This window comes from Pteronotus mesoamericanus, unplaced genomic scaffold (genome assembly GCF_021234165.1).
Source record: "Pteronotus mesoamericanus isolate MK-2021 breed Mesoamerican mustached bat unplaced genomic scaffold, CSHL_Meso_final contig_1201, whole genome shotgun sequence".
NCBI lineage: Eukaryota > Metazoa > Chordata > Mammalia > Chiroptera > Mormoopidae > Pteronotus > Pteronotus mesoamericanus.
The window spans coordinates 363,764-390,607 of record NW_026555042.1 but is presented as its reverse complement, the minus strand read 5'-3'; the positions used below and the strand labels follow the sequence as shown (position 1 = coordinate 390,607).

Sequence of the window (26,844 nt, the reverse complement as noted above, 5' to 3'; positions counted from 1 at the left end):
GCGGCCCGGAGTGGGGACGGGAAGGGAGAGACACGCGGTGCGGCTGGGAGCCGCGGCGCCGACGGGACGTGTTAAATAATTTATTGATGATACAAAGTGATTCCGCCGAGCCCAAGCCGGCCGCTCTATAACTTATTCTGTAAAAATATATGTACACCTCCGGCCGGGGGGCGCTGGCTGCGCCCCACGCTGGCCCTCCGGCCTCGCGCGGCCTCACAAGGCGTCCCCCGCGCCGCCGCCGCAGGGGCTGACCAGCGCCAAGTTCGAGGGCTTGTGCTTCTTGAGCAGCCGCGTGATCTTCTCGTCGTCCGAGTTGGGGTCCAGGGGCCGGTTGTACTCGTCGTCGTCCTCCGCGTCCGACGCCCCCACCTTCAGCCTCTCGGCGTCCGAGTCCTGCTTCTTCTTGGCCGACGCCATCTCCGCCGCGTGCCGCTTGCGCCACTTGGTTCGGCGATTCTGGAACCAGACCTGCGGGCGCAGGAGGACGTCAGGCGGCGCCCCCCGGGGGCCCCCGCCCGCTGTCGGCCCCCCGGCCCCCCGCCCCAGCCGCACGGCAGCGGCGCCTCTGGGGCTGCGCCAAGGCCGGCGGCCGCACGCGGGCCGTTCGCAGGACGCGGGCGGGAGGGCCTCCCGGGTGCCGCGGGACCCGCGAGGGGCCGCCCGGCCGCGCGCCCTCACCTTGACCTGGCTCTCGGTCATGCCCAGGGAGTAGGCGAGGCGCGCGCGCTCCGGGCCCGCCAGGTACTTGGTCTGCTCGAAGGTCTTCTCCAGCGCGAAGATCTGCTGGCCCGAGAAGGTCGGCCGCGAGTGCTTCTTCTTGCCGTCCTTGTCCAGGACCCCGCCGGCCTGGGCTGCACAGGAGAGCGGGTGAGCGCGGCCGCCGCCCCCGCCCCGCGCCCCGCGCCCCGCGCCGACTCCCGCGCGCGCCACTCACCCGGGCCGGCCAGCCGCGGGTCCCTCCAGGGCGAGCCCTGCACCACGCCGGGCCAGAAGATGGGCGCGCGCCCGGGCAGCTCGGCCAGCGGCTTGGGGTAGCCGCGCGCCACGGCGGCTGCGGGCCCGAAGTAGACGCCGGCTGACGAGGCGAGCCCGTTGAGACGGGGCAGGCCGCCCAGGAGGCCGCCGCCCGCCGCGCCCACGGGCCGCCCCAGGATGTCGCTGATGCCGTGCGGGGTGCCGAGCGGCAGCTGCGCGCCCAGGCCGCCCAGCGCGGGCGCCTTGAAGCCGGCCGGGCCCTGCAGCGCGTACGGGAACAGCGACGTCTTCATCTCGGCCATGTTGTGCAGCGCGGCCAGCGGCGCGCTGCTCAGCACGAACGCGCCCGGGCGGTTAGCGTCCATGGGCGCCGCCGCCGCCGGCCCGGGCGCCCATCCGGCCCGGGAAGTTCGCGCGCGGCCCGGGCGGGCGCCGCTGCACGGAGCGCGGGGCGCGGAGGGGCGCCGACGGCCCCGGGGGGCGGGCGCGGGACGCGGGCCGGGCCGGGGTCGGCAGGGGACGGCGGGCACGGGCGGCGGCTCCGGGACCGGTCGGAGCGGCGCCGCGCGGGCCGGAGGCGCTGATAACCGCGGGGCCCCGGCGCGGCGCGCGCGCTGATTGGCTGCGGGCGCCCGCGGCCCGGCCATTGGCCAGCGCCCCGCCCGCCGCGCGCCCCCGCCGGCCGCGCACTCCATGAAGGGCCCATTAGCGCCGCAGGTGCCTTCCGGGCTGTAAATTTGCCCGATTTATCTCTCCCGGGACGAAATAAATCCCGTTGGATGGGAGTTTAGTTAGGCAAAGGTTTTAATGGGAAATCAGGAAAAAATACGAGAGCATATTTTATCGCCCGAAAGGATGCAGATTTGAGGGCCCGCCCGGCAGCTCCCCTGCGCCCCATTAGGTGCGGCGCCCCCGGAGCGCATGTGCCGACGGGGAGCTCGGCCAGCGCCGCGTCCCGAGGCTCCGGGCACCCCGCGCAAGGCGGGGAGGACGGCGACCATCTCCGGGGACCCTCCCGGGGGTCGAACGGGCGGCGGAGGAAACCGCGCTCAGGCCGCGAGGGCCGAGTGGCCAGGCTGGGCCCTCGTGGAGCTGCTGTGCCGTCGCTGTCGCACAGCCGGCGGTGGCGGCGAGGCCGGTCGGGGGCCACGTTCGCAGCCGGCAGCTTCCCGCCCTCAGGACCGTCCTCCGTCGCCCCGAGCGCGGACACGGCCCGGCCTCCCGACCGGGCGCTTCGGGTCTGAGCTGCAGCTCTGTTCCCCGTAGGCAACCTGAGAGCCCCGACCTCCACCCGGGCCCCGCGACCGAGCCGCGGGCCGTCCCCTCGCGCGGGCGCAGCTTGAGCCGGGGGCGGGGGCCACGCAGCCTCAGGACCCTGAGGCCCACGTTGTACGCGCCGCGCCCAGGGCCTCCCCGTGGGTTCGTCCGAAGCGCAGCGCTCAAGTCGCGGCCTTTAGACAGGCGGGTGGGACCCACGGGGTCCTCTGGGCACAAAGGCCGCCTCCCAGCAGCCGCCGGGGGCTCAGGCGAGACGACGGGGAGCTCCGAGCGCCGGCGGAGAGGCGCAGAGGAAATAAACGCAGGGATTCGGCGTTTCCGTTCTTTCGGGTGGTGGCACGTGTTAGCGAGCGGAGGGTGTTAATACTGTCCTCTGCCCTGAGAAGCTCCGACCCGAACGTCCGCGACCCAACAGCCGTTTGGCGGCGGCGGGAGGGGCTGCACCGGCCGGCCTCCGGGGCCTCCGGCGGTCGGCCGCAACGACTGCCCCGGTGCCCGCCGGCCTCGCGGGTCTCGGTGGCGCACACGAAGCCGACCTTCGCGGCTCTGCGCGAGGACCCAGCGTCCGCTCGCACCGCCACCCTCCGGGGCCGTATTCGTTCTGTTCAGTTAGTGGAGGAGCCTGAGCCCCTACGACGGACCGCGGCTCAGGGAGCCGCTGGCCGTGTGCGGGGCAGGCGCCGGACGCTCGCACCTGCCTCGCTTGCGCACACGGGGACGGAAGACTCTCTCCCGGCCTCCTCAGCCGGCGCCGCAGTCGCGGGACCCGGGCGGCGCTGCCCCGCGAACGGTCGGCCCCCGCGGAGCCAGGCCCGCGACACCGGGAGCGCCGTTCCCGGGACTCCCGCTCTGCGAGCGGCACGCGGTCCGCGCGGCCCCGAGACCCGCCCCGGCCTCGCTCGCACCCCACTTTCTCGGAGGAAACGACAGCGGGTGTGCGCCCTCAGACGCGGCCGCAGGGAGGACCCTCCCCGCCGTGTCCGGGCCCCTCTGGGCTCCCTGGAGGCAGCGCCCAGGGTGGGCAGGTTCGGCTCCGGCGAGGTCCCGACCGGAGGGCTCGGGGGCGGGGGCGGGGCCGGGGGGGGGCGGGGGTTGGACCCCTCCTTGGCGCCACCCAGCCCACCCAGGGTCGCCGCGGCCTGAGGGGCGCGCCTGGGCGGGACGACAGATCGGCCACCCTCCCGCAGGGTCCCTGCGACCCCGGCTCTAGGCAGGAAGGACGCCCAACTCCGGGCGCCGCGCTTGGCTTCTTCACTCCTCAGCGGGAGCCTCCCGGCCCTTTTTTCCCCCGCGGAGGAAGGAGCCGGCGACGCGCTGCCCTGTGCCCCGGCGCCCTCGGCCCGTCTGCGTAGCGGGGCTCTCCCTGGCTGCGGCAGGAACGCTTAGGGTCGCGAGTGGGTCCCCATCGGTCGCGGCGTGCGTGGCCCTCTGCCGGGGAGTTTGTGCCAGGGGTGCGGGGTGGGGGGTCGGGGTGCGTTTTTGGAGGAACTGGGTGAGTGGGGGCGCGGGGAGTGCGGCCTGAGGGCGCTCTCTTCTCCACGCTCTTCTGGCCGTGGGCGCCTTGGCGCACGCCCCCGGCGCCCTGTCCTGCCCTGCACGTGGGGTGCCCGAGCCCGCGCCCCAGACCCTGCCTCGCACCCCCGGGTGCGCTGCCCAGGGCACCCGCTCCACGGCCCGACCCGGATACAAAGGCTTGTGGGCTCGTCTCCCCGGCGGGCCGCCGCCTCGGGCCCTTCGGTGCTCGCCCCCACCCCCGCCGCTGCCCCCGCTCCCCGGGCTCCCAGCGCACCCTCCTTCCTGCGCCCCAGGCGCCGCCCCTCCTTCTGGGGAGGTCCAGGGGCCGCCGGCGGGAAGGCGCGCCTCCGGGTTCGCACTGCCGGGGGCGGGGCTCCTCCGAGCGGCCAGAGGTTCGAGAATGCCCCCTCCTGGTCTTGGCGCAAACGTCCCGCCAACAACCGTTCGGAAAAGGAGCGCGCGCTACTTGGCAGGAGCCTTATCCAAGCAACGTTCATTCCCCGGGCACCTGCTCGGTGCCGGGCGAGCCCCGGGAGAGCCCCGTGAGCGCAGCCAACTCCGGCCCCCAGCTCGCTGCGCGGGAGCGGCGGGGCAGCGAACAGGGACGGAGGGACCTGCCTCGCGCCTGCAGGATGGAGCCCAGACCGCGACTCTCAGGGGGTGCAGAGGGGTCGGGGATGGTGCCCTGGCGGGAGACTGGCCAGGGCAGCAGGTGTCCATGTCCTGGCGGGTCAGTGCGGGGCTCGGAGGTGGACTGGGCAGGCGGAGGCGGGGACCTGGTGCCGGGAAAGGAGGCAGGTTCGCGGCCTGGGAGCGCGGAGTCCCCACAGGTCTTACCAGTGAAGTGGAGATCTGTCCCTGAGGCATCCTGGCCACACCCTCGCTGGGCTGGGGTCTCTGGGCAGCACCCCCCCACTGCCTCGGGAAGGGTCCTGGCTCCCCCACCCACCTGTGAGCCATTCTCTGAGTCGGATTCAGGGGTCAGTGGGCCACTGGCGTGACCTGGGTGTAATTCTGAGGCCCAGACCCCAGGGTGGGGAGGCACCTGCTGTCCCGGGGCCTCGGAGACCCAGGGAGAAGAGGTGGTTCTGGGCCTGCTAGGGGCGGTGGGCGGGGGCGGGGGCGGGTCGCTCCCGGCCCTGAGCAAAGGCCGAGTGCTGTGGGCAGGAAGGCCAGGCCGCTCCCTCGGAGCCTCCCGGCGGACCCCGCTGCAGGCGGACCCTGCGGGAAGGGCGGCCAGCAAAGGCGCGTCCCTCGCTGCCCGGGCACACGAGTGCCAGCTGACAGCCCCGGCCGCGGGCCTTGCCGAGGAGTGAGGGGACAGTGCGCTCGTGGGGGCCCCTGGCGTGGGAGGGGCACGGGGAGGCGGGCCGAGGGGCCGGGCGCTGCCCTCCCCACCGGCGTCACCGCGGGGTCCAGCCTCCGAGCTCCAGTGCGGCCTGTCCCCCCTGACGACCAGGGCGCATCCGCTGAGGCCCGCGTGGGAGGCCACCTCCTCCCTCCGCCACCTCCCCTGGCCCTGCCCGGGCCCCTGGCTGCGCCTTCTGCCGGGGCCACGCTCCGGGCTGCTTCCCATGGCCCCCTGCCTCCGTCCGGCCGTGGCTGGGCCCCCACACTCAGCCCCCGCACCTGCAGGGGCGCCCGCTCTGTGCCTCTGCCGACCCGCCTCTTGGTGTCCCAGGGCAGCGGCGGTGTGTTCTCGGGGCGCCTCGGGGACCGACCAGATGCTCCCGGATGAGAACATGAACACGCACCCCACCCCAGGCCTTACAGGGCTTTCCAGGGCGGGTGCAGGGGGTCTGCAGGGGGTCTGCGCCTCCACCCAGAGAGCAGGCTCCTCTCGGGGGCCTCCAGATGCCCGGGCCCAGGGCGTGCCGCCCCCAAAGGGACTTTGTGAGCCAGGCATCTTCCCCACGGAGACTCGGGGCCGGGCCTGGGGGGCCGGGACACCAGCAGCCGGGGGGACGCCCGGGGGCGGTGAGGAACAGGCGGAGCCGGCGGGGCGCTGTGGGGCCCGGCCGCCCGGCCTCCGCGACAGCACGCAGCCCGTACAGCCGCCCCGACCCGGGGCTCAATGGGGGGCGGCCGGCCAGTGGGCCCTCGGCTTCCTGGGCGGCCGGCACCTCCCACCTTTGCAGGGCCCTCTACTCGCCAGCGCCTTCATCCCTTTACGAGGCGCTGACGTCCACAAATGCAGCACCCACAGAAAAGTAGGCAGAATCACACCACACGTCCTTGTCCCCCCACCTGCGCCCGCTCTGTCCCTTTGCTGGTGTCACCCTTCTCTGAGGGCGCCTGTGACCCGGAGGCCTTCCCTTGCGGGCGCCCGCGCACTGGCACCCAGACCACGTCGGGGTGCGGGGCCCTGCCGGCTTTCCGGCCGTGGCAGGACACCGGGTCGTTCTCTGCTCGGGGACTGGTGTGCCCAGGACCGAAGGGGCTGCTGCAAGGTGCCGCTCACATGCGGGACACACACCTCGGTGGCCTTCCTGGGCTGCTCGAGGGGGCATCTTGGGAAGGGTGGGCGTCTGCCCTGCGGGCTCCCCTGGCGGCCCGGCACTGGGTCTCCCTGGGCTCCTTCCAGGCCCCCCAGGGCCGCCCCGATGGCGACCTCCCCTCCCCACCCCCTGGGGACCCAGGCTGCGAAGAGCTGGGCCTGTGAAGAGCTGGAGCCGCCCGCGAACGACGCCCCCGCAGAGGCAGCTCCCCGAGCTCCAGCAGGAGAGGCCCCCGGCCGACCCCAGGCCCGCCCGCTCTCCCCGCTCTGGGGAGCTCTGCCTGCAGGTGTCTGGAGTTCAACCTCCCTGCTTCTGAGAGGAGGCCTGTGCCCGCCTGTTGCCTGCGGCCGCACCCACACGCTGGGCCGGCTCCCAAACCCAGACACCTGGCAAGCAGGGCCGAGGTCCCTGCTAAAGTCACCCCCGTCCTGTGGGACGGGAGCCGGGCAGGGGGCACGTCGCAGCTGCCGAAATCAGGAGGGGCTCCCTGGAGGAGGCATCCGCCCGGCTGCAGAGGCCCAGGCCCTTGGGGCACCCACCCCACGGGGCGCCTCCCGCCCGAGATGCTGTCTCCTTCAGGAAAGGACAAAGGGAGGCGCCGTAAATCACGGCCGGATCCGAGGCCCGGCGGCTCCAGGTGTGCGGAGGCGCGTAATGAGCTCTCTGCGGGGGCCTGACCGCCTGCCAAGTACGCTAATTGAGCGCCCGGCGAAAGATTTGTGTCGCGGCGCCTGCTCCGTGCTTCTGCGGTGGACAGCGCGGCACTGGCCACGTGGGTGCTTCCGGAAGGGCTCCTGGCTGCCGTCCAGGCCGGCTCGTCCCGAGCAGCGGCGGAGGGCCGGGCCGCCCCCCCAGGCCCAGGGGCCCCTTCCTAACGGCGCCGTCGGCGGGGCTGTGGGCCGAGTGCCTGGCCGGAGCCCTCTGGCCGGAGCCCTCTGGCCTGGACGTCTGTCCCCTGCTCCCCGGTCTGGGAGGGAGGGAGCTTCCCTGAGGTTGGGTGACGTGGGGGGGGAGGGGCATAGTGCAAACTGATGACTGAGTGTGACAGCTGCGTCCTCAGTTGAGCGGTGACTGCGGAGGGTCCCGTGTCCTGGGAGCCCACAGGCTGGGAGGGAGACGGGGTGATTTGGGGCCACCTAGGAGGCCCACGGGGGCGGCGGGTCCCTCCACTCTGGCCCCCGTGTGCCCGAGAGCAGGCGCTACCTCCCTTCCCCGAGAGGCTTCCTGAAGATGCGTGAACCCCCAGAGTGAGACCAACAGGAAGGGCCCCGGCAGGCGGGGCGCGTGCGCGGCTTCAGCCACCGGGCAGGGCCTCCGGGGGCCAGGCGGCACCCCAGGACGCCTGACGCTCGTCCCTGCTGCTCCCGACCCGCTCCCGGCCGCACGCCCCGGTGGCGCGGCTTCCTGTGCCTGGACCCAGACTCCAAGTGCCCCCAGGGAGGCCCCGCCGGGAGGGTGTGGGCAGCGGGGGCTCGGGGTGGGCGCAGGCCCGGCCCGGACCCTGTGCGCGGTCGCTGGGGTTCCCCTCCGCAGCCCCTTTCCCAGGGCCCAGAGGCCCGGGGGGCCGGAGAGGGGCCCCCGAAGGAGGAGGACGGAGGGGCGCTGGCCTCTGTTTGGGGAGGAGCTTTGGCCGCTCGGGAAGCTGCAGGCCGGCCGCTGACTCCTGTGTGCGCAGTGAGCTCCAGCCGCCGGGGCTGAGGCTCCGACACAGGCCCGTCCCGCCCGCGGAGCGGCGGTGGGCGCGCGGGACGGGGCCAGGCCCCAGACACCAGGGGGCGGCCTCTCGGAGTGACCCGTGAGGCTGCGGGTCACATGGCTCCCAGCCTCGCCTGTGCCTGGTCACCTGGGGGGGGGCCCCCCCAGGCAGCCGGCCAGTGGGGGTGGGATGCAGCGGGGGACCCAGGCACGGGCTGGCCTTCTGCGGTCCCCTGAGGCCCCCACCCTCCCCAGCACCAGGTGAGTGGCTTGGGGCTGCCCTGCAGGCCTGGGGGCTATGCCTCTGTCACCCGGAGACCAAGGGGGTGGGGCTGCGAGCAGGTGTCCTCAGCCCCTGTCCCCTGTCCCAGGAAGCGCATGCAGAGGTTTGGGGGGCGGGACCCAGCTGCCATGGGCCTTGTGCAGGGGGCCCCAACCCACCAGGGCCGCGTGTGACAGGCCCCCGGGGCCCTGCCGCTGCGGGGGGGCGGGGGGCACTTGCCCCTTCAGCCGCCCAGCCCCGCGGTGCCCGGCCAGCCCGGGCCTGGCCTGTGGATGGGGGAGGGCAAGGCCAGCACCCCCCAGGGCGGGTCTGGCCGACAGAGGCCTCGTCCCAACCCCGGCGTCCGACCCCGGCCCCTCCCCGGACCCACAGCCAGCCCCGCTCGGCCCGTCCTGGGGGTGGAGGCCGGACGGGTGCCGGGACCAGGGACCCAGACGCTCCGCCTGCGCCCGGCCAGCGGCGTCCGTCCGGAGGCCTGGACACCGAGTCACGGGGGAGGAGCCCTGGTGCCAGCGGCTTCTGTCTATGGGGCGTCCAGACCTGCCCCGTCACTGAGGGTCCCGGACACGCGGCGCCACCCTCCGGGCGAGGACGCAGGTGGCGGGGACGCTGCCCCCACCCCGGCCGCCCGCCCCAGCCCACCGCCCGCCCAGCCTGCTCGTGGGCTGGCAGGCCCCGCCCCAGGAGTCCCCAGTGGGTCCGTGGGAGATGGAGGCCTGGCACCCCCACCCCCCGCCCGGCCACCCTCCCCCGCGGCCTCGCTCTGCCTGCTGCTCGGGGCTCTGCCCATGGCCTCGCCTTGAGCATCCCCCGCCCCCCTGCCTAGAGCCTGTGCTGCTCCCCGGAGGGGCCCCAGGCAGGAGACGCCTGGGCGGCCGGGCCTGCCCAGCAAGGTCCTCAGCGACGCTCCCCCCCGTGCACACCCCGGCCTCTCCCAGCAGCCTAGGGCGCAGAAGGACCTCTGCAGGGCCTGCAGTCCGACCGGGACCCCCGCCGAGGAAGGCGCCTGGTGGCTGGCGTGGGGGCGGGGCCGCTGGAGACAGGCCCGCAGGCGCGTCGCTGCCCGGAAAGTGGGAGAGGGGGCCGGGGGCGGGCGCCCGCCGTGAGGAAGGCCCACGGGGACAGGGAGCTGGGAGCGCAGTCTCGGGGCCTGTGACAGGAAAAATCCCCGCTCCCGTCACACCGAAGACTGGAATCAATGACGAAGAGGGAAGGGCAGGGCAAGGGCGAACGGGAGGCCCACCGGCAGGAGACGCCCGTGGCCACCGGGCTCCTGTCCGGCCCCTCAAGGGCCGAGGAAGCACCACAGGGAAGGGGCCGGGACGCCCCGGCAGCCCAGCCAGGGCGCAGCGGCCTCTGGGGGGCGGGGGCGGCAGCCCAGAAGCTTCACTTCAGGGGGTGCTTCCTCGCGGCGCCAGCAGAGCGGCCCCCGTCCCCGCCCCTGCTCTTTGAGCACCTGAGTCCACCCAACGCCCCCAGGTGACAGCCGGGAGGGCCGGGAAACAGGAGGGGGCCGCCCCGTCCCTGGGCACCAAGCACGGACACCCGCCCCCACCCCGTTACCGCAACATCCCCTCTCGCCTCTTGTCACAAAGAATTGAAATCTATTAATGAGAGAACCGACCAGCCCCCTGTAATTTGGCCCATCAGTCCCATCCGGCCGCCGGCCAGCAGCGTGGAGTATTAATCTAGTCGTCGCCCCTGGTCCCGACGAGTTGTGATAAAAACGTCAAACAATTAGATTGCACCGGCCAACGGCGCCCGCCCCCTGAGGAGCGGCGGGGCGGGTGTGTCCCTGGAGTCGCCTGGACAAAGGTGAGGGCCGCGGGCTGCCTGAGGTCCCCCCGGGACCCCTCACTTCCACAGCCGCACTGCGGTCCAGCAAGCAGGCCGGCCTCGGGGACCCGCTATCGGGGGGGGGCAGGAGCCCAGGGGGGACGGGTCCCTGCAGGGCACCCCCACCCCCAGGAACCCTCTACGCAGGAGCCGCCCAGAGTCCCGGTTAGGACCCCAGTGTGCCCTGGGCGGGGGCGGGGCGGGGCGAGCCAGCTGGTGGGGGACAGGGCCCGCGCCCCGCGCCCGCCAGGGGCAGCGTCCTGGCCGCGCTGCTCGGCCTGCCCCTCCCGGGAACTGTGCCGCCGCCTTCTCCACCTTCTTCTTTCTCTTTCAGGGTGAAGACGTGTCGCAAATTGATTTCACTGTTGGAAATGGGATAATTAAGCAGGTTGTTTCCATCTTCATCATCGTCGTAATAAAACGAGAGGACAGGCGGGCGCGAGCTGCCGCTTCAGCCGGCGCGGGGGCGTTAATCGCACACAGACGGCCGTCCGTGCGGCCGCGGGGCCATATTTCAGGGATATGGGATAATGATGCAGGTAAATCACTTTTACAAGATATAAAATTACTGGCTCCTCTAGAAAGATCATTAAGGAAAACAATTGCTCACAGCAATTGAAAATAGAGTTTTAATTATTTAATACAGAAGTTAAACTATTAGAGACCAGTGTTGGATGAGGGAACTTAATAGAAATTTATATACAAGGGTCTGTGAACATTTTAGTTTATTAACCCACCTAATTTCTTCCTCCAAATCAATCTGAAGCCTGTTTGAGCTGTGCCGCGAGCTCGGTCAGGGCTCGCGGGAGGCCCGGCGGCCCCCAGGCGAGCAGGGGCGTCGCTGGCGTTGCCGGGGAGGGACCCCGGGGCCACAGCACCACGTGCGGAGGCCGGGCCTCAGCCGGGCCGGGGTCTGGGTGGGGCAGAGCCCACAGCACCGCCCCCCCCCCGCCCGCCCTGAGGAGCAGCCCGAGGGCCGGTGTGCGTGGGGCCTGCTGGAGGGGGGGTCCTTGACAGGAGGACCCTGATTTTTGAATCTCGAAATGGGAAATTTCCAGCACGTTGAGTGGAGCTGCGGGGACCTGTCCAGACGCCACCGGAGCTCGTGCGTCAGAACACAAAGGAAAGAAATCCTTCAAACACTGACCTTCGCTGTCGGCTGAGAGGCCTTTATTTTCCAAATTTCCTTTTTCTTTTTTCTTAAAGATTTATTTATTTTTAGAAGAAACATCAGTCTGTTGCCTTGCACGCGCCCCCTGCTGGGGACCTGGCCCGCGACCGAGGCAGGTGCCCTGACCCGGAATGAACCGGTGACCTTTTGGTTCACAGGCCAGTGCTCGGTCCACTGAGCCACACCAGCCAGAGCTATTTTCCAAATTTTGTACAGTAAAAACATAGTGTTAAAAACACTATTTTTAAAAAAAATAATGGATGATTCTTTTTTTAAGAGATTTTATGTTTAGAGAGAGGGGAAGGGAGGGAGAAAGAGAGGGAGAGGAACATCCCTGTGTGGTGGCCTCTTGCTTCCCCCACACGGGGGACCTGGCTCGCGACCCAGACCTGTGACCTGACTGGGAATTGAACCGGTGACCCTTGGGTTTGCAGGCCAGCGCTCAGTCCACCGAGCCGCACCAGCCGGGGCCTATTTTTAAGACATGGACGTCACTGTTTTCAAGATGATTAAGAAAACAAGTCAAACTTTCAAAAGGTGCTTGGTGGTGAGACACCGCCAGCCAGGGTGGGGGGTCGGGGCGCGGGACCCTCGCTGCGGACAGGGCGCCTCGCGCACACGGGGCTGTGTGTCGAGGAGCTGAGCGGGGCCAGGCCCCAGCGCTGGGCAGTCCCAGGCCAGAGAGGATGAAGCTCGGGGTCACAGAGCCCGGCCAGAGCTCAGCGGGGACCGGAGGGACTGCGCCCCTCCCAGCCGCCGGCACGGGCCCCGCCTGCAGCCTCCGTGGGACGCGTCCTGAACCCGCAGGCCCAGTTGCCTTGCCTCCGGGCGCCGTCCGCCGCGCGAACCACATCTGTCCCTGTTATTACCAATAAATCCGAAGTGATCTTTCTTCTCCTTACAGTTTTTAGGGTTACATAAATTTCACCCACGTAATTTTTTCACGCTTGGATCTATTACAGAAAGCCACTTCTGTTGTAGAAGTTAATTGATAATGTGATTTGTTATGTTGCCGGGACATAATTCAGAAAGTTATTTTAGCGCCTCCGAGACGTGAAACCGCGCTCACGTGCGGAGGCACCGGGCGGCGGGCGGCGCAATGAAATATCTCCCGAAGCTTTTACCCCCGGGGCCTGGGCGCCTGCCAGCACCGCGCCGTGGGAGGGCCCGTATTTCCAGCGCCGCTCCGATCTCAATTTATTCCTGGCCATTAGTTAACTTAAAAAAAACACTGGAAAACTGTGTATGTACACCCTGCCCCCCTTCGAAAAGGGGGGAAATATCAAACAAAAAAAGAGGGAATCTCCACCTTTCACTATTATCCGAGATGAGCTTTAAAAACCTTCTTTTCATGGAATTAATCAGGGACTCACAGGAAGGTGCACGAGCAGGGCAGGGAACCCTTCACGCCGCCCCCCGCCCCCCGGCCACCCCTGGGTGCAGGCGTGTGCGCACACCTCTGTGTGCGTAGGCGTGTGCGCGTGCGCGTGCGTGTGTGTGTGTGTGTGTGCGGGCAGCGCCGTGAAATGTCCTCTCCTGTACCGACCTGTGTCACTGTGCAGCCAGCAGACAGAACCGGCGGCCGCCCCAGGGCGCCCCCGGCCCGGCCTCCGCCCCCACGGCCTCCCCCGACGGCTTCCGCCGGCAGGTCGCCCCCCAGCACGGCGCCCCTGTGGCCCACGGGTGCCAGCTGCACGGCCGTTCCTTGGGACTCCCGGACAGGGTGCGGTGGGCGCGGGCCGTCTCCAGCGTTTCGCTACAACAAGATAAAGCTGCTACAAACATGTACGCACATGACCGTGTGAACACACGTGTCCACTTTCCCGGGGTCAAAGCCGGGCACGCGGTGGCCAGGTCGCGCACCCACCGCAGCTTCCCAGAGGGCTCGGCGCCCGCCTCACGCCCACCGGCCGGCCCGGGAGCCTGCTTCCCACGGCCGCACCAGCCCCCGGCGCGGTCCCGGCTTCCGCGCCGGCAGACACGGTAGCGCCTTCTCACCGGGTCTCAACCGGTGCTCGTCCCCTGCTCGACTCACAGGCCCGAGTCCCGGTCCCTCTGCACGAAGGGCAGGGCAGCCCTGGCGCTGGGACCAGCCTGGCCGCTGGTGCCGGGCCACGAGGTCGTCGTGCACAGACGCGAGGTGACCAGGGGTCACTTGGCCTGGCAGCATCTGGCCCTTGGGTGGCCATCAGGGGCTCAGAGGCCCGGGACGTCTCCTGCGCGGCAGGCAGGGGACAAGGCTCTGCCTGGGGACGCGACTTGTGCTCAGAAGCCGCGGACGGCGCTGGACCGCACCCGGCGCCCCTGGAAGGGGGCGCCCTTCAGCCCTCCAGTCCTGGCGACGACCATACCGCCAGGACCGGGGCAGCGGTCAGCAGGCAGGACAGGCGCCTCCCCGGGGTCCCTGGTGCCGTCGACCCTGCATGTGCACCATTTCCAGTCCCTTATTCAGGGGAGACGAGGTCCCGGCCGCTTGTCCGCTTGCTGGCTCTTCCTGCCCGGGCCCAGCCTGCACCCCCGGCTCCTCCCCTACACGGGTCCCTTCAGCACCCACGGGACCTGCCGTGGGGCTGGGGACACAGGGCTGGCCAGTCCAGGGCCGGCCGTTCGGCCCGGAGGCGTTTGGGGAGAGCGGGCGCCCCACTGGATCCCGCCGGCCCCACAGACACCAGGTCCCCCTGGCACGTGCCGAGGTCGGGGGCCGGCGCGGGGGCCAGAGGGGTGGGCGCTGGCCCGGCTGGCCTCTGCGCCGCCGATTCCCCCGTCGCCGCCCCTGGCACTGAGGACGCACGGGTGGACAGAGAAGCGGAGCCAGGTGTCCGTGTGCCCTGCAGTGCATGTCACGCAGGGTGGCTCCGCCGCCCCGAGCGTCTCGTTTCAGGTCCCAGCTGAAGACACAGCCCCACCCAGACCCCGTGGGGGCTGGGGACAGGGCCTCTATCCCCTTGGGGACCAGCCCTGCAGCCGCCTCCCATGGCCAGTGGGAGCCGTGGCGCCTGCACCCCTCAGAGGCCGGTCCCTCCCTCTGCAGGCGAGCCCCCGCGTGGGAAGCTGGGGAGGCCGGGGATCGGCTGCCATGGCCGAGCCCCGCCTCCAAGTCCTGAGGTGGGAGGGGCACCGGTGTCGCTGGGGCGCCCAGACCCACCCCGTCACCCCAACCTCTGGGCCCCAGGAACCACTCGAGGAGGCTGGGTGGGCGGGTCGTTTACTGAACCGCTTGCAGGGGACACAGGGGAGCCCTGGGACCCGGCACGTCCCCCCCCCCCCGCCCCGGGGCCAGGCCGCCCGGGCACGCCCGCTGCCGGGAGCGTGGGAGGCAGAGGCGGCTGCTCCTCCAGGCCCCGGGGGCAGGCGCGGCTCCACGCCCGGGCACAGGGCTGGGCGCTCACCCTGCCTGCCGGGCGTCCGCCGGGGGAGCCGCAGAGCAGGCAGAGCCCCGGGCGGGGCGTGGGGGGGCAGGAGGCCGCCGGCCGAGGGGCCCGGGTGGGGGCGCCGGGGGCGCGGACGGCGTCACAGAATGGCCAGGTGCGGCAGCCCGTACAGGACCAGGCCGAGGCTGAAGGAGGGCCAGTCGGCACCGCGCGGCGGCTGAGGCCGCAGCACCGGCCTGTCTTCGACGGTCTGCAGAGCCTCGTCTGAGGAGGGGACAGGGGCTCAGCGGGGGCAGGGTGCTCAGGGCCCCCCGAGGGCCACCCGCTGGGGAGGACAGGAGGCCGCACTCCTGGCTCCTCCTCCGGACCCCACCGCGGGCAGGTGCCCCCGCGTCCTTCGCAGATGGGGACCCTGAGGCCGAGGACGTCTGAGCTCCGGGCCTCCTCCTGCCGCCGGCCAGCTGCACCCCAATCACGGAGGCCCCGCCTTGCGGCGGCACCCGCGTGCACCGCGGTGGACACAGGCGCCCCGCGGCCCCCTCTGCCCGCGGACTCGCCCCGCCGGCGGCTCTTCCACAGCAAAGCCCGAGGTTTCCCGGCTGTCCTGCCCCTGGCTTCTCTTCCCGGGACCCTGGAACCCGAGGCGCCCCACCCGCAGGGGACTCGGGCCCACTCGTGACTCCGTCACGTGCTCTCTGGGGCGCGTGCTCAGGTCTCTGGCTCCGAAGGGGCGGGGCCCCGCCCCCAGGACCCGCCCTGGGCTCTGAGAGTTCGTGTGGCCTGACTGGGTTTAAAGACAGACCAGCAGGTCTGCCGCCCGGTGCGTCCCCTGAGGAGCTGAGACACCGGCCTCCCTGTGGACCCCCATCCGCAGGAGACGGGGGACACGCCGACGCCACGGCCGCAGAGCGGCGGGCGCAGGGTGGCCGCGCGTGGCCGGAAGAGGCGCACGGGCAGGTGGACGGTCTCCGCTTACCGTATCCGGCCATTTCATCGGCCTCCATCCTCTGAAGGAGGCGGACAGCCCTCCCGACCGGCTTCCCGCCTGGCAGCAGATCTGCGAGGAAACCCCACCTCAGGCGCACGCAGACCCCCGGGGGGCTTCCGGAGGCCCCAGGGCGCGGCCGGCCGGCGCCACTCACTCTCCCACAGGACGCGGGCCCGCAGCGCGTTGTCCCGCAGGGGCGTCCACCACTGGTTCGCCAGGACGCTGCGGACCCCCACCAGGCTCAGCAGGGCGGCGGTCTCGACGGGGTCCTCCAAGGACAGCTCGAGCGCACTGCCGGGGACAGGGCCCGTGGGACAGGGCCCTCCCCCCACGAAGCCCCAGCGGCGCCGGTGGCCCTTCCAATGCCCACCCCCGACGTCTGTGCCCCCCCCAGCAAAGGCGCTTCGGGGGTCTCTGCGCCCCTGCGCCTGCCACAAGGGGGCGCCGGAGCCGCCCACCGGGGCCTGGGGGTGCGCCTGCCTGGCACCCTCCGCGCTGCCGCCCGCTCCTAGGCAGCCCCCACGGCCGCAGGGACGGCAGGGAGGGCTGGGAGCGGACGATGGAGGAGGCCGGTCCCGCCTGGGCGCTGCCCGCAGCGTGCAGGGCCCTCTGCCCCCCTGCTCCCCGGGGGACCCATCCGTCACGCCTGAGCCCCAGGCCACTGGCCGGGCCGGGCAGGGACATCGGGCACCTCTTGCTCTCCAAGGCCTCCATCGTCCGCCGCGCGCTCTCGTGGGACCGGCTCCGGTCCAGCAGGACCATCAGCTGGCAGTCTGCAGGCCACGGGGGCGGGGTTCGGGCTGGCGTCACCGGGCACAGTGGGCCGCGGAGGTGCAGCCACCCTGCCCAAGGCCGGTTTCATCCGTGGGACCCTTCCTGGGGGCCGGTGGCCACACAGGCACTTTGGGATCCCCATGCCCTCCATACCCGGGTGTCTCAGGCACGAGGCCACAAGTGGGTCCCCTTGGTGCCCGGTGGCCACTGAAATGGGCCAGTGTCCACGGTGAGCCAGGGGTGGGCGTGCAGGGCGGCCACGCTCCCCACAGGGGCCTGGCTGGGCCGGGCCTTGGGGTCCCGGGGGGCAGGCGGCCCCTCCCGGCTGAGGCGCGCCTTGCAGCGCCCATGACCCGGCTCGTTCCGTGGGCTGTGCCGGCCGTCCCTCCTGAGAGCCTTGGGGTCAGTTCCCAAGAGGCCCTGCCTCTGCCTCCCAGGCGACACGCTCACGGGGGGCGGGAGGGCCCTGTCCTGTTTGGTGTCACAAATGGGGGGGCTGGAAAGGAGGCCGGGAGCAGGTGACCGCGGGACAAGTGTCCACGTGCTGCCATCGATGGGCACACGCACCTCGAAGGAGAGGGCCTCCTCGAGGGTCCCTGAACATGCCGCCAGCCCCCTGCACGGTGCGCTGGGGTGGGGGGCGCCTGGCAGCCTCCTCTCTGGCGGGAAGGTCAGCCGGGGGGGCCGGCGGGGGGGTGGCGACCAGCACCCATGGGCGCGGCCCCGCCTCCCTGGCCCCCGCAGGCCGAGGGGGAGGGCCACCTGGACAGCGGCCACGGCCGGAAGTCTGCCCGGAGCGTCCGGGAGACCGGGGCGGGCGAGGGGCTGCCCCGAGGCCCTGCTGCGCCCATGCCAGACAGCGGGCTCCTGAGGGGGACCCCAGCCTCGGGGCGGGGCGGCGACCGAGCGGACCGCTCACCTCCGAGGTTCATGGCCGCCACCCTCTCCACCAGCAGGTGCGACAGGAAGCTCTCCAGCCCGTAGAAGAAGAAGCCTTCGCAGCTGCCCAGGACCTGCTCCCACTGCGCCTGGCTGCCCGTTGGGGGTGGGGGCTCAGGGGCGGGGCCACCAGGGAGGCGCAGGCGCCCCCGCAGGTGGCCGGCCGAGTCTGCCCTGGCGGCCCCCGGGCGGCACACGCCCAGGACATGCTCTTGGAGCGGAGGTGTCCTGCGCCGGCCGCGAGCACCCTCCCTGGCCCGTGTGGCGTCTCCCGCGTGTGACGCGGGGCCTGTCCCGCTGGCTGAGGCCCTGGAGCGAGCCGGCAGGACACGCCCCCGCCCAGGCACGCCCAGCCGCGGCCCCTGTGCGGCGCGGACCAGGGCAGGGGCTCCCCGGCCGGGGCGGCCCCAGGGCAGAGCGGGGTTCAGGCGGGAGGGCGCCGGAGGCCGAGACGGGGGGGAGGCTGGCGGGGACGGGGGACGGCAGCCCCCGTGTGGGGAGCACCCACGACCGCCACGCGTGACCCCTCAGGACGGCCTGGCGCACCTGGGGAAGGGCCTTTTGCCCAGGTGCCCTGCCCATCGCGCGGTGAATGTGTCCTTGAACTTCTCCAGGGTCTCCCGGGTTACGGAGACCGGAGTCAGCGTCTCTGCGGGAGGAGGGGAGAGGGGCTGACGTGGGGGCTGGGCCGGCGCCCGGCGCGTGGCACCGTGGGGGCAGCACCAGTCACTGCCGAGGAAACGCTGGCCACGCCCGCCCCTGGGGCGGGGGGGGGGGGGAGACGCACAGAACCCTGGGGCGGGACCCCTGAGCGCAGCGCCTGTGGCCGGATGTGGCCGCGGGCGGGGCGGGGAGGGCAGAGGGGGCGCGGGCCCGCGCACCTGCTTGGTGGGTGTGGCTGTGCTCACCTGGGCCCCTGGCCTCCTCGTAGGGGTCCACGATGACTGGGCCTGGGTCAAGGAGCACCGGGACCACGGGCTTGGGTCGGGGGCGGCGGGCGGGGCCCGCAAAGGATACACTTGAAATTATCCGAGTCAACTGTGATGCAGTCCGCGGCGATGACCCGGGGCGCGCCGGCCTGCGAGAGCGGATGGCCGCCGGGCGTGAGCCTCTCTGCGGCCCCGGCCCCGCCCCCGCCCCCGCACGGGCCGCACACTCCCACCTTCTGGCCCCTCTTGGCCGGGCCTCGCTTCTTGAGCTCTTTGCCTTTGCTGTCCTTCGCCCTGGTCGCGTCTGTGGGAGACAATGAGGACAGGCGGCGCCGCGGCCTGAGACAGAGGGCGCGCGCTGTCCCCTTAGAAGCGGTTGGTCTGGCGTTCTGTGGACTCCACCTCAGTGAGAAACCAAGAAGCGGGGAGAACCGTTTGTTTTAAGTTTCCAAAAGTTGAAACCACAGTAGTATCTCAATTGTGAAGGCTCATAGGCCGGGAAGGGCCCGGGGACCTCATGAGGGGACAGTCGCCAGGGCCCCAGGCCCACCCGCCAACCCGCCACACCGCGCGCGGCACCCACCGGGGTGCCGAGCCGGCCGCCCTGCAGGCCCCCCCGGCCCCCACAAGGCCGCGCCTCCCCCGGGCCGGAAGCCCTTGACCCCTTGACCGGGTCCCGCCTGCTTCCCCTTCTGCTGGTGGCCCACATGCCCACGGGGCCCCTCCTCTGCTTTCTCTACGGTTTTCTGTTCTCGCTCCAGCTCCTTGAAGGAGACGCCGACTTCCAAGCCTCTGGCCGCTTCCTTTCCCAACACGAGGCCCTTCCACAGGGGGCCCCTGGGGGGGGGGGGCGCACGGAGGCAGCACCGCGGGAGGCCGGACCCGCGGCCTCTCTTTTCTGTCCTCGATTTAACCCCGTGAGTGCCCTTTGACTTAAACGGGTTTCCTTGAGGCGCCGCGTCGGGGTCGTGCCCGCCGTCCACGCAGCGGGTCTTCGCCGGGAGCCGGGCTGGGGACCCGCCGCGCCGTGGGCTCCGTGCCTGCGTGCGTCCCGCCTCCGCTCCGCTCTCGCTTTGCCGCCTTTGCTGGGACGGTGTCTGCTGCCCTGGGCAGCTCTGCCCCTGGCTTGGGGGGTGCCCTCGCTCTCTGTACTGACCAGCTCCCTGCTGAAGACACGGGGGCCCTCTGCAGACCTCGGGACCTGCCCTGCAGACTCTCGTGGCGGTGGGTGCCCAGGCCCCCCCCGGGGGACGTGAGGCTCTGCCTGGCCCCTCCCCCAGGGATGGCGGTCCCCAGTGCCTGCTCTCCAACGTCTGGAAAGTATTACTCCGTGTATCTGGCCTGGGTTTCTCCTTGTTTCAAACCTGGTTCTTGTGGTTTCACCTTAGACGGCAGCAAAAGCCTGATGTGCTTACCCTTCTTCTACCCCTCACCCGGGAACACGCTTACGGACGTGGGAGGGGGAGGCGCCCGTCGGTTCCGGCCCAGCCTGGCGCGGGGCCTGCAGCCTTTTGCCACCCAGGGCGGCGCTCCGCCCGCGAGCACGGGCCCGGGCCGATCCACTTGTTTTCACTGTGACTTGGTGTCCGTCGACGGGCTGCGTTCACGCGGATACCCGCACCGCGCCCAGCGTGGAGACCCCGCTGCCGTCTGCGCACCCAGGCCCGCCGCGGAGCCTCGCCGCCCCGGCCCCGGGACCCAGTCTGCGAGGCCACAGCCCCCGGCAGAGCCCTGGGCGCCCCCCCAGCAGGCGCCCTGGAGGCGTCTTCCCGACGGCCGGGCCCTGACAGCAGCTCGCGAGCTGACGTCGCGGAAGCAAACAGCCCGGGTCCGCAGCGTCAGCCACGGCTCTCACCTGGCTCCTCCCGGTGCAGACGGCTGCACAGCATCTGCAGGGAGAAGTCCCGCGACACGGAGGAGGCCGGGCCCTCCCTGAGCACCGACAGGCCTTCCAGGGGCAGCTCCAGGAGCGGCCTGTCCACGAGGAGGACCACGCTGTCTGCGGCCTCGGGCTGGACTGCGGGTGGGAGACGCCGGCTCAGCCAGGGACGCGCCGCGGCGTGGCCCGCCCTGCGGTCACGCGTCATCGCAGACTGGCCCCCGGCCACGCCGGGCTCTCGGGCCGCTCGTGTGGGCGACACTGGATGGGAGGGTGTGGCTCACCCGGCACGGGGCATCGGGTCCTGGTGGCTCTGAGGACCGGCCCCGGCCTGGGGGGCCTCCCAGAGGCCGGCCCCGGAGCCCCCTTCACTGCGGACCTGTGGCCGCTCGAGCCACTCCTTCCCGAGGAGCCCACGGAGGGGTCACGGCCTCTGGGGACAGCCCCAAGAGGACCTTCCAGCAGGAGGGCTCCTCCCGGTGACCGGGGCCCTCAGAGGGCCCATCAGCCCTGCTTCCTGCTAGCGGACACCTGCTCCTCCAGGCTGCGCGGCAGGGCCCGGGGCCTCTGCACACCCGTGGCCTCAGGGGGCCCAGCCCTGGCGTCCGGGCCGGCCTGCGACCCACGCCCTGCCCGGCCTGCGACCCACGCCCTGCCCGGCCTGCGACCCACGCCCTGCCCTGCGGAGCCCTGCGTCCTGTCTGGTGCGCGGCGCCCGCAGGCACTCGGGCCCTCGGCTTGGAGCACTCAGCCCCCTTTTCGGGGTCGGAGCTCTTCTGACAGAGGGACCGCGTCTCCCTCCGCCCACCAAGCCTTCGCGGGGAGAAAAGCCAGTGAGCAAACCCCTTCAAAGAGCTGCTTCCAAGTCCGGCCCCGCACCCCCGCCCCGCCCCCGCCCCGCTGCTCCTGGCAGGGGGGCCAGGCCTCCGCCGCCACGCCCACAGCCACCGGCCACACACCGCGGAGGCGGCGGGCACACCCCTTCCGGGACCCTCCGAGGGGGTTCCAGGGCCTGTTTCTGACCTCCCGCCCCCCCCCCCCCGGCCCGCTGCTCACAGAGGTCGGGGTTGAGTCCCAGTCCAGCTTCTTCTCCATCAACCCACCAGGGAAGCCCCTGAGATCACATGACCTGGTGCCCCCCCACCCCGCTGCCTGCCGCGGCCACTCACCTGGGGGCGACAGGGACATCTTCCGCTCCTTGTCTTTGCCCTTTGGTTTCCCCAGATCCGTGGCGACCGTGGGAATCTGTATTCTGAATATCAAAGGCACATGCCCAGGTTTTAAAAATACATGAAGAGCACACGCAGCAGGAACCTCGCGTGCATTGCTGTGGGCCGTTTCTCCTCCACGCAGCGAGCGCCAGGGACCCTCCCCGGCCCTCGGCTGGAGACCAGCCTCCCGCCCCCCACCCCCACCCCCGCGCCAGCAAACAGGCTCCAGACCCGGCTGGGCCACGGGCCGGCCCAGGAGGTCCCAGGCTCGACCCCTCTGCCCGCTTTGCTGCCAGAAACACGTCCAAGGGCCAGCCCCCCGGCCTGGCTCCCCATCCCCCACCCCACCAGAGGGGGCATGAGAGGTGGAGGTCCAGAAAGGTTCCGCAGAAGCCGACTTCCTGACGGCGGACAGACGGACGGAGCCAGGCGCTCAGAGGTGCAGGGGCCTGGCAGAGCACGGGGTGCGAGCGGAGGCAGGAACAAGGGCAGAGGGCAACGCTGTGCCCCCGCAACCCGCCCCTGCCAGCCACTCGGCTCCACGGGGCTGCCGAGCCCGGCCCTCAGGCACCACAGCCAGCCGGCACGCGACCTGGCCTCAGAGCCTCTGAGCAGCGGGAACAGCGGGCGCAGGTACTCCTCGGTGGCCTTCAGGACGTCGCCGAGTCTCGGGGGAGGGCACCCCTGCCTCTCGGGGTGTGTGTGTCTTGCTTCCTGTCCCACCGAGAGAGCCCACGATTGGAGGGTGCCAGGGGCCCCCACGGGATGCACTGGTTAGGGCAGAGGAGCCGGGTCCCCCCGCACGGGGGCCCCCAGGGGAAGGCCGCTCCCGGAAACAGCCTGGTGGCCAGGCCTCGCTCGGCAGCATGGGGGGCCCCTTGCAGCCACCCGCCTGCCCTGTCCAGCAGGGAGGCCGGCCTGAGCCTGGGGTCCCGATGGCTCGTGCCCCTCGCCCGCTGTGGGCACCCCTGCCCAGCCCTCCCCGCCCCGGTCCCCCCGACCAGCTGGCTGGGGCCTGGAGTCTCACTGGGCCGGGGCTCGGGGGCGCGGCCTCGCAGCACGCCGCTGCCTGTGTCTGCTCCCGGAACCGCTGGGCGCTGGCCAACAGGCCGGAGAAGGCGGCTGGGCTCACGGTCACCCGGGCCACCTTGCAGGAGCCTGCGGATCAGACCCCACCGATGTTCCACAGGCGGCCGCGCAGACCCGCCCTGGTGCGCGGGCCTCGGGGTTCTCGGGCAAGCGGCGGGCACAGGGCTGCTCCCCGAGGAGCACCCACCCGCAGGGGCCTCGGAGCCTGGCCAGCCCCGGGTCGGGGGCGGCCAGCCCCACCGGGCGGGAGGGTGGGCCTCCAGGGCAGGGGTCCCCAGGGGCTGGGAAAGAAGGGAAAACGGAAACGAGGCATTTAAAATGGGCCCAGGCTGCAGGCGTGGCACGAGCTCAGGGCAGCCAGGCGAGTCCTCTGGGACCGGGGGCTGCCCCAGGGTTTGGTCCTGGCCCTGGACAGAGGCCGTGGTCCCTTGGGGTGAGTTTCAGGGCCGTGCGAATGGCCTGAGGTCCTGAGCAAACAGCAGGGCTGGAGCGCGAGCGTTTCCGCAGCGGCGGGTGAGGTGCCGGCTGAGTTAGGAGCCTGAGCGTGAGGGAGAGCGGGTGCCTGCTGGCGGGCGCAGCGGGTTCCGCCAGCCGACAGGCTGCAGGGCGGGGACCTGGGTCTCTAGGCCAGGGGCGCGCCCTGCGCCCAGGATGCTGCGGGACAGGGGCCTGACGCTGGGAACTCACCGCCCACTTGGGCCACCTTCCCTTTGGTGGGGACGAGCCTGGGCGTCTCGTAGGCAGCACCGTACAGGTGGGTCCTGAGGGGAGGAGGCAGGACGCAGGGCAGGCTGAGGCCCAGCTCGTGGGGCACGTGCGCCCCCAAGATGCAGATTCTGTGAGGCGCGGACGCCCCCCGCAGGAGCCCCCCCCCCCACCAGCACGTGGCTGCTCAAGGCAGAGCTGAAGCCGGGGTCTGTGCGCACAGGGCCCCGCACAGCGCACCATCCGCGCAGGGGAGGAGGCTGGGTGGGCCGCCCCCGCTCCAGAGAAGCGCATGGGTCTGCGCCACAGGGACAGCGGCCCTCCGCCGCGGCCCCCAGGGTCCCCCGCAGACAGGAGGGGGCACAGGGCACCCCCATGCTGCTGTGCGGGGAACAGGCCTCACCTGTCAGGCGAGTGGTGCAGAAAGAGGACCCGAAAGGTGGGAGGAACCTCACTCAAGAGGTTAAAATGTTGCTCTGTCACCTGGAGATTCTGCCAAGCCTGAGTGACAAACGGATCCACGGACCCACGCAGGGTGAGGGGCGGGTCGCGCAGGGTGAGCAGTCGAGGGCGGGGCTTGCAGGACGCGCGGCCGCCGCACGGGGGCAGCAGAGCGCGCGGAATTCCGGGGTCCCGAACCGCAGCGCGACGCTCACGGGCGGGCGCCCCAGTCTCCGTGCCCCGCCCGCCGGCCCGCGCGCGCAAGCACGGCCTGGAGGCTCGCCCCTAGGCCCTGGCTCCCGGGGCCCGCGGCCTCCAGCGGCTGCGGTCCAGCCTGCGCCCGTCCCCCGCGGCCCCGGGCGCAGACAGGGGTCCCTCCCTCTCCGCGGGCCCCACCCCCCGGCCGCCCCGAGAAAGCCGGCTCCCGCTCCCCGGTCAGAGGAGCTTGGAGTTGACAGCGCGCGCCGGGCTTGGAGAGCGCCGCGGCTTGCTCACCTTGGAGACGGCGGCCAGCCGCTGCTCCACGCCGGCGAGCAGGCGGGCGGAGGTGTGCTCCCGGAGCCGCAGCCCGCGCTCGAGCTGCAGCAGGGCCGCGGGCTGCGAGCCGCCGGTGTTGGCTGTGGCCGCGAGCAGCACGCCCCGCATCGTCTCCGCTGCACAGCAGCTCTGGAAGAGGCGCGGGCGGGTCCCCGGGGCGTGGGTGAGATGGGCTGGTGCTCAGCGGCCCCCCCGGGCTTGCCCCACCTTCTTCCAGGGACCCGCGGCCCCGGCGGGGGTTCCCGGGCCCGGGGGCCCCGCCCTGTCCGGGGCACCCGCGGTGTAGAGCGTACCTGCGACAGCGCCAGGAACTGGCAGGCGGCCTCGGGGTCGCGCGCGCCAACGCACTCCGCCGCCTGCAGGCTGGTGGCCGCCGCCACCTGCAGGAGCCCGCAGCCCAGGGCGGCCTGCAGGCCCTGAAGCAGCACCTCCGACGCCTGGGCCAGGTACCGCCGGGCCAGCGCCCTCCTTCTCTGCGGGCAGGCGGGCGGGCTCAGGTGGGCGCCAGGCCGGGCCGGGCCGGGCCGGGCCGGGAGGGGCGGGGCGGGCCGGGAGGGGCGGGGCGGACGGGTGAGCGGTACCTTCAGGTCGGAGCCCTTCCGGCTGCGCTCCTGGTCGCCGGGAGGCGCCCTGCGGGCCCGCTGGCTGCCACCTCGCTGCTCCCCGGCTCCGTCCTCCCGGTGGATCTTGACGCCGCCGGGCTCTGCCCCCGCCTGGGGACACACCGCCAGTCAGTGGCCTTGGCCAGGGTGCAGGCGCCCAGCCCAGGAGGCCTGTGGGTAGGTGTCCGGCTGTGGCGCCCCGAGCTCCTTTCCTTCAGTCCCGAAAAGCTAAGCCTCTGGGCCTCTGCGCGCTGCAGCACCGTGCAGGGTTGCAGGGAGCGATCGACTCGGGCCTGTCTGCCCCGGGCCGGGGGCTGAGGCGGGGCTGGGGACCCTCGGGTCAGGGCAGGGAGGGGCAGGCGGGGAAGGGCTGGGCCGGCCCCCTGGGGGGCAGCGCGAGGTCCACGACAGCCCCTCGCAGGAGGGCGGTGTGAGTGCCGCGGGCGGCCACCCCCACCTGCCTGGGGCCTCTTGCCCCTGCGGCCCCTGCTCTGTAAAGGGGCGGTGGCCGCGCAGCCCGCCCTCAATGACCCGCCTCTCCTCCTGGCCCGTCCTGCCGGGGGTGCTGCCTCCCCCCAGCTCTGGCCTGCGGCCCTTCCTCCCCGGGGGAGCCTGAGGCCGCGCTCACGGGCTGGTTCTGAGAGACGCGATGCTGCCCTTGTTTAAGCCCAGGCGATGGCCTCGCAAGAGGCAGGGCACGTACCGGGGGGCCCTCCTCCCAGCAGGAGGCGGGGGGCACCGGGTCCGTCCGCAGGGCCAGCAGGCGCAGGGCCTTCCCCGCCAGGCCCAGCAGCCGCGCGCGGGTCTCCGCGCGGCCGGCGCTCAGCGGCTGCAGGCTCTCGAGCTGGGCCAGCGCCGTGTGGGGCAGCGTCCGCTGCAGCGCCCGCCATTTCTTCAACACAGACCGCGGGCGTCACTGCCCCGCCCTCGGAGCCCAACGGCCCCCCTGGCCCCGGGTCCGCCCTCCCAGCCCTGGGGTGGGGGCCTGGGACCGTCTGAGAAGTGCCCCTGCGGAGGGGGGTCACTGGAGTTTGCGTCTGTGGCCTCAACGGAGGGCTCCAGGACGCACGCGAGCTCGTGTACGGCTCCCTGTTGGGACGGTCTGATCCGCCTACCGTCAGGTTGACGCGATGCGTCGCGAAGTCTAAAAATGCCTGAAGTGGCAGAACGTGCCCTTCGAAGCAAATATTTTGCACATTCAACTCTTTTTTTAATCCAACGTGAGTCGCCGTATGGACTTTTTCATGCGCTGACGTAACTGCCAGCGCAAGCTCAGGACGTGGGGGAAGGGCTGCCCTGTGCTGGGGGACAGCCCCGTGTGACCTGGTTTCGCGAGCCCATCAGCCTCAGACGATCGGGTGAGGCCCTTCCTCAGCAGGGCCTAGACCCCCGCCAGCGGCGGGGGAGGCAGCAGGGCCGCAGGAGGAGGGGGCCTGCAGGGCCCGCGGGGGTCCCCGGGGCAGAGATCTGGGGGGCGTGCCTGTGAACGCGGCCCCGGACTGGCTGGCGGAGGCCGGGGCGCCCCAGGATGGTGCGGAGCCAAGAGCCCCTGGGCCGAGCCCCGCCCGTGCCCCCCCCGCCCCCGTTACCAGGCCAGCGGAGGAGTCGGCGCTGGAGCTGTGCAGGTCGTCGGCCAGCAGCTCGTCCCAGGGGTGCTGCCCCGGCCGCGGGCCCAGCGGCCCCCCCCAGGCGAGCTGCAGTGTGTCCAGGGCCACCTCCACCAGGCTCAGCTTGAGGCGCGCCAGCTTCCTCATCAGAGGCGTGTTCACGTTCTGCACCTGACACGTGAGGGGGCGCAGTCAGAGCCCGGAAGGTTCTGGGGAGGCTCAGCGTCCCCTTGAATCGGCCCTGGAGAGGCGGCATCGACCTCTCGCTGTGTCCTGACGTGCAGCGCGGCAATGCCGCAGAGCCGCCGCCCTGGTGGAAACGATGGGTGTTCCCTGCCGTCCCTTCATGCTCCCTCCCTCCCACCGCCTCCGGAAGGTCCCCCTTCTGGCAGGGTGCTTGAGTTTGCGCTTCCAGGAGGTTCTGGAAACGGCCCCCGGGGCACGGGCTTCCTGTGCCTGGTTCATCTCGCTTGGTGGCGGCACGAGGTCGTTCTCTCCGCCGTGTGGACGGACCACGCCGT

The 26,844-nt window shown here is 71.8% G+C and overlaps 2 protein-coding genes across 2 annotated transcripts in view; both read right to left on the bottom strand.

Moving 5' to 3' along the window:
• Window positions 1-213: 213 nt before the first annotated feature.
• NKX6-2 (NK6 homeobox 2) lies at window positions 214-1,340 on the bottom strand. Its single transcript, XM_054584928.1, has 3 exons — window positions 935-1,340; window positions 679-851; window positions 214-468 (listed from the first exon to the last, which is right to left on the bottom strand). Exons 1-3 carry the CDS (start codon window positions 1,338-1,340, stop codon window positions 214-216), a joined length of 834 nt encoding a protein of 277 aa, XP_054440903.1.
• Window positions 1,341-14,761: 13,421 nt separating this feature from the next.
• Window positions 14,762-26,844, bottom strand: part of CFAP46 (cilia and flagella associated protein 46) — a 53,935-nt gene continuing 41,852 nt past the window's right edge. Inside the window, exons 40-58 of the mRNA XM_054585074.1 lie at window positions 26,306-26,494; window positions 25,420-25,608; window positions 24,696-24,827; window positions 24,408-24,587; window positions 24,073-24,243; window positions 23,540-23,637; window positions 23,119-23,192; window positions 22,370-22,500; window positions 21,301-21,376; window positions 20,108-20,269; window positions 18,486-18,556; window positions 18,341-18,401; window positions 18,232-18,267; window positions 17,870-17,972; window positions 17,304-17,416; window positions 16,302-16,383; window positions 15,765-15,901; window positions 15,599-15,679; window positions 14,762-14,886 (exon numbers count right to left, since the gene is read on the bottom strand). Coding sequence (XP_054441049.1) covers window positions 14,762-14,886; window positions 15,599-15,679; window positions 15,765-15,901; window positions 16,302-16,383; window positions 17,304-17,416; window positions 17,870-17,972; window positions 18,232-18,267; window positions 18,341-18,401; window positions 18,486-18,556; window positions 20,108-20,269; window positions 21,301-21,376; window positions 22,370-22,500; window positions 23,119-23,192; window positions 23,540-23,637; window positions 24,073-24,243; window positions 24,408-24,587; window positions 24,696-24,827; window positions 25,420-25,608; window positions 26,306-26,494 — 2,211 coding nt within the window. The remainder of the gene's footprint in view (window positions 14,887-15,598; window positions 15,680-15,764; window positions 15,902-16,301; window positions 16,384-17,303; window positions 17,417-17,869; window positions 17,973-18,231; window positions 18,268-18,340; window positions 18,402-18,485; window positions 18,557-20,107; window positions 20,270-21,300; window positions 21,377-22,369; window positions 22,501-23,118; window positions 23,193-23,539; window positions 23,638-24,072; window positions 24,244-24,407; window positions 24,588-24,695; window positions 24,828-25,419; window positions 25,609-26,305; window positions 26,495-26,844) is intronic.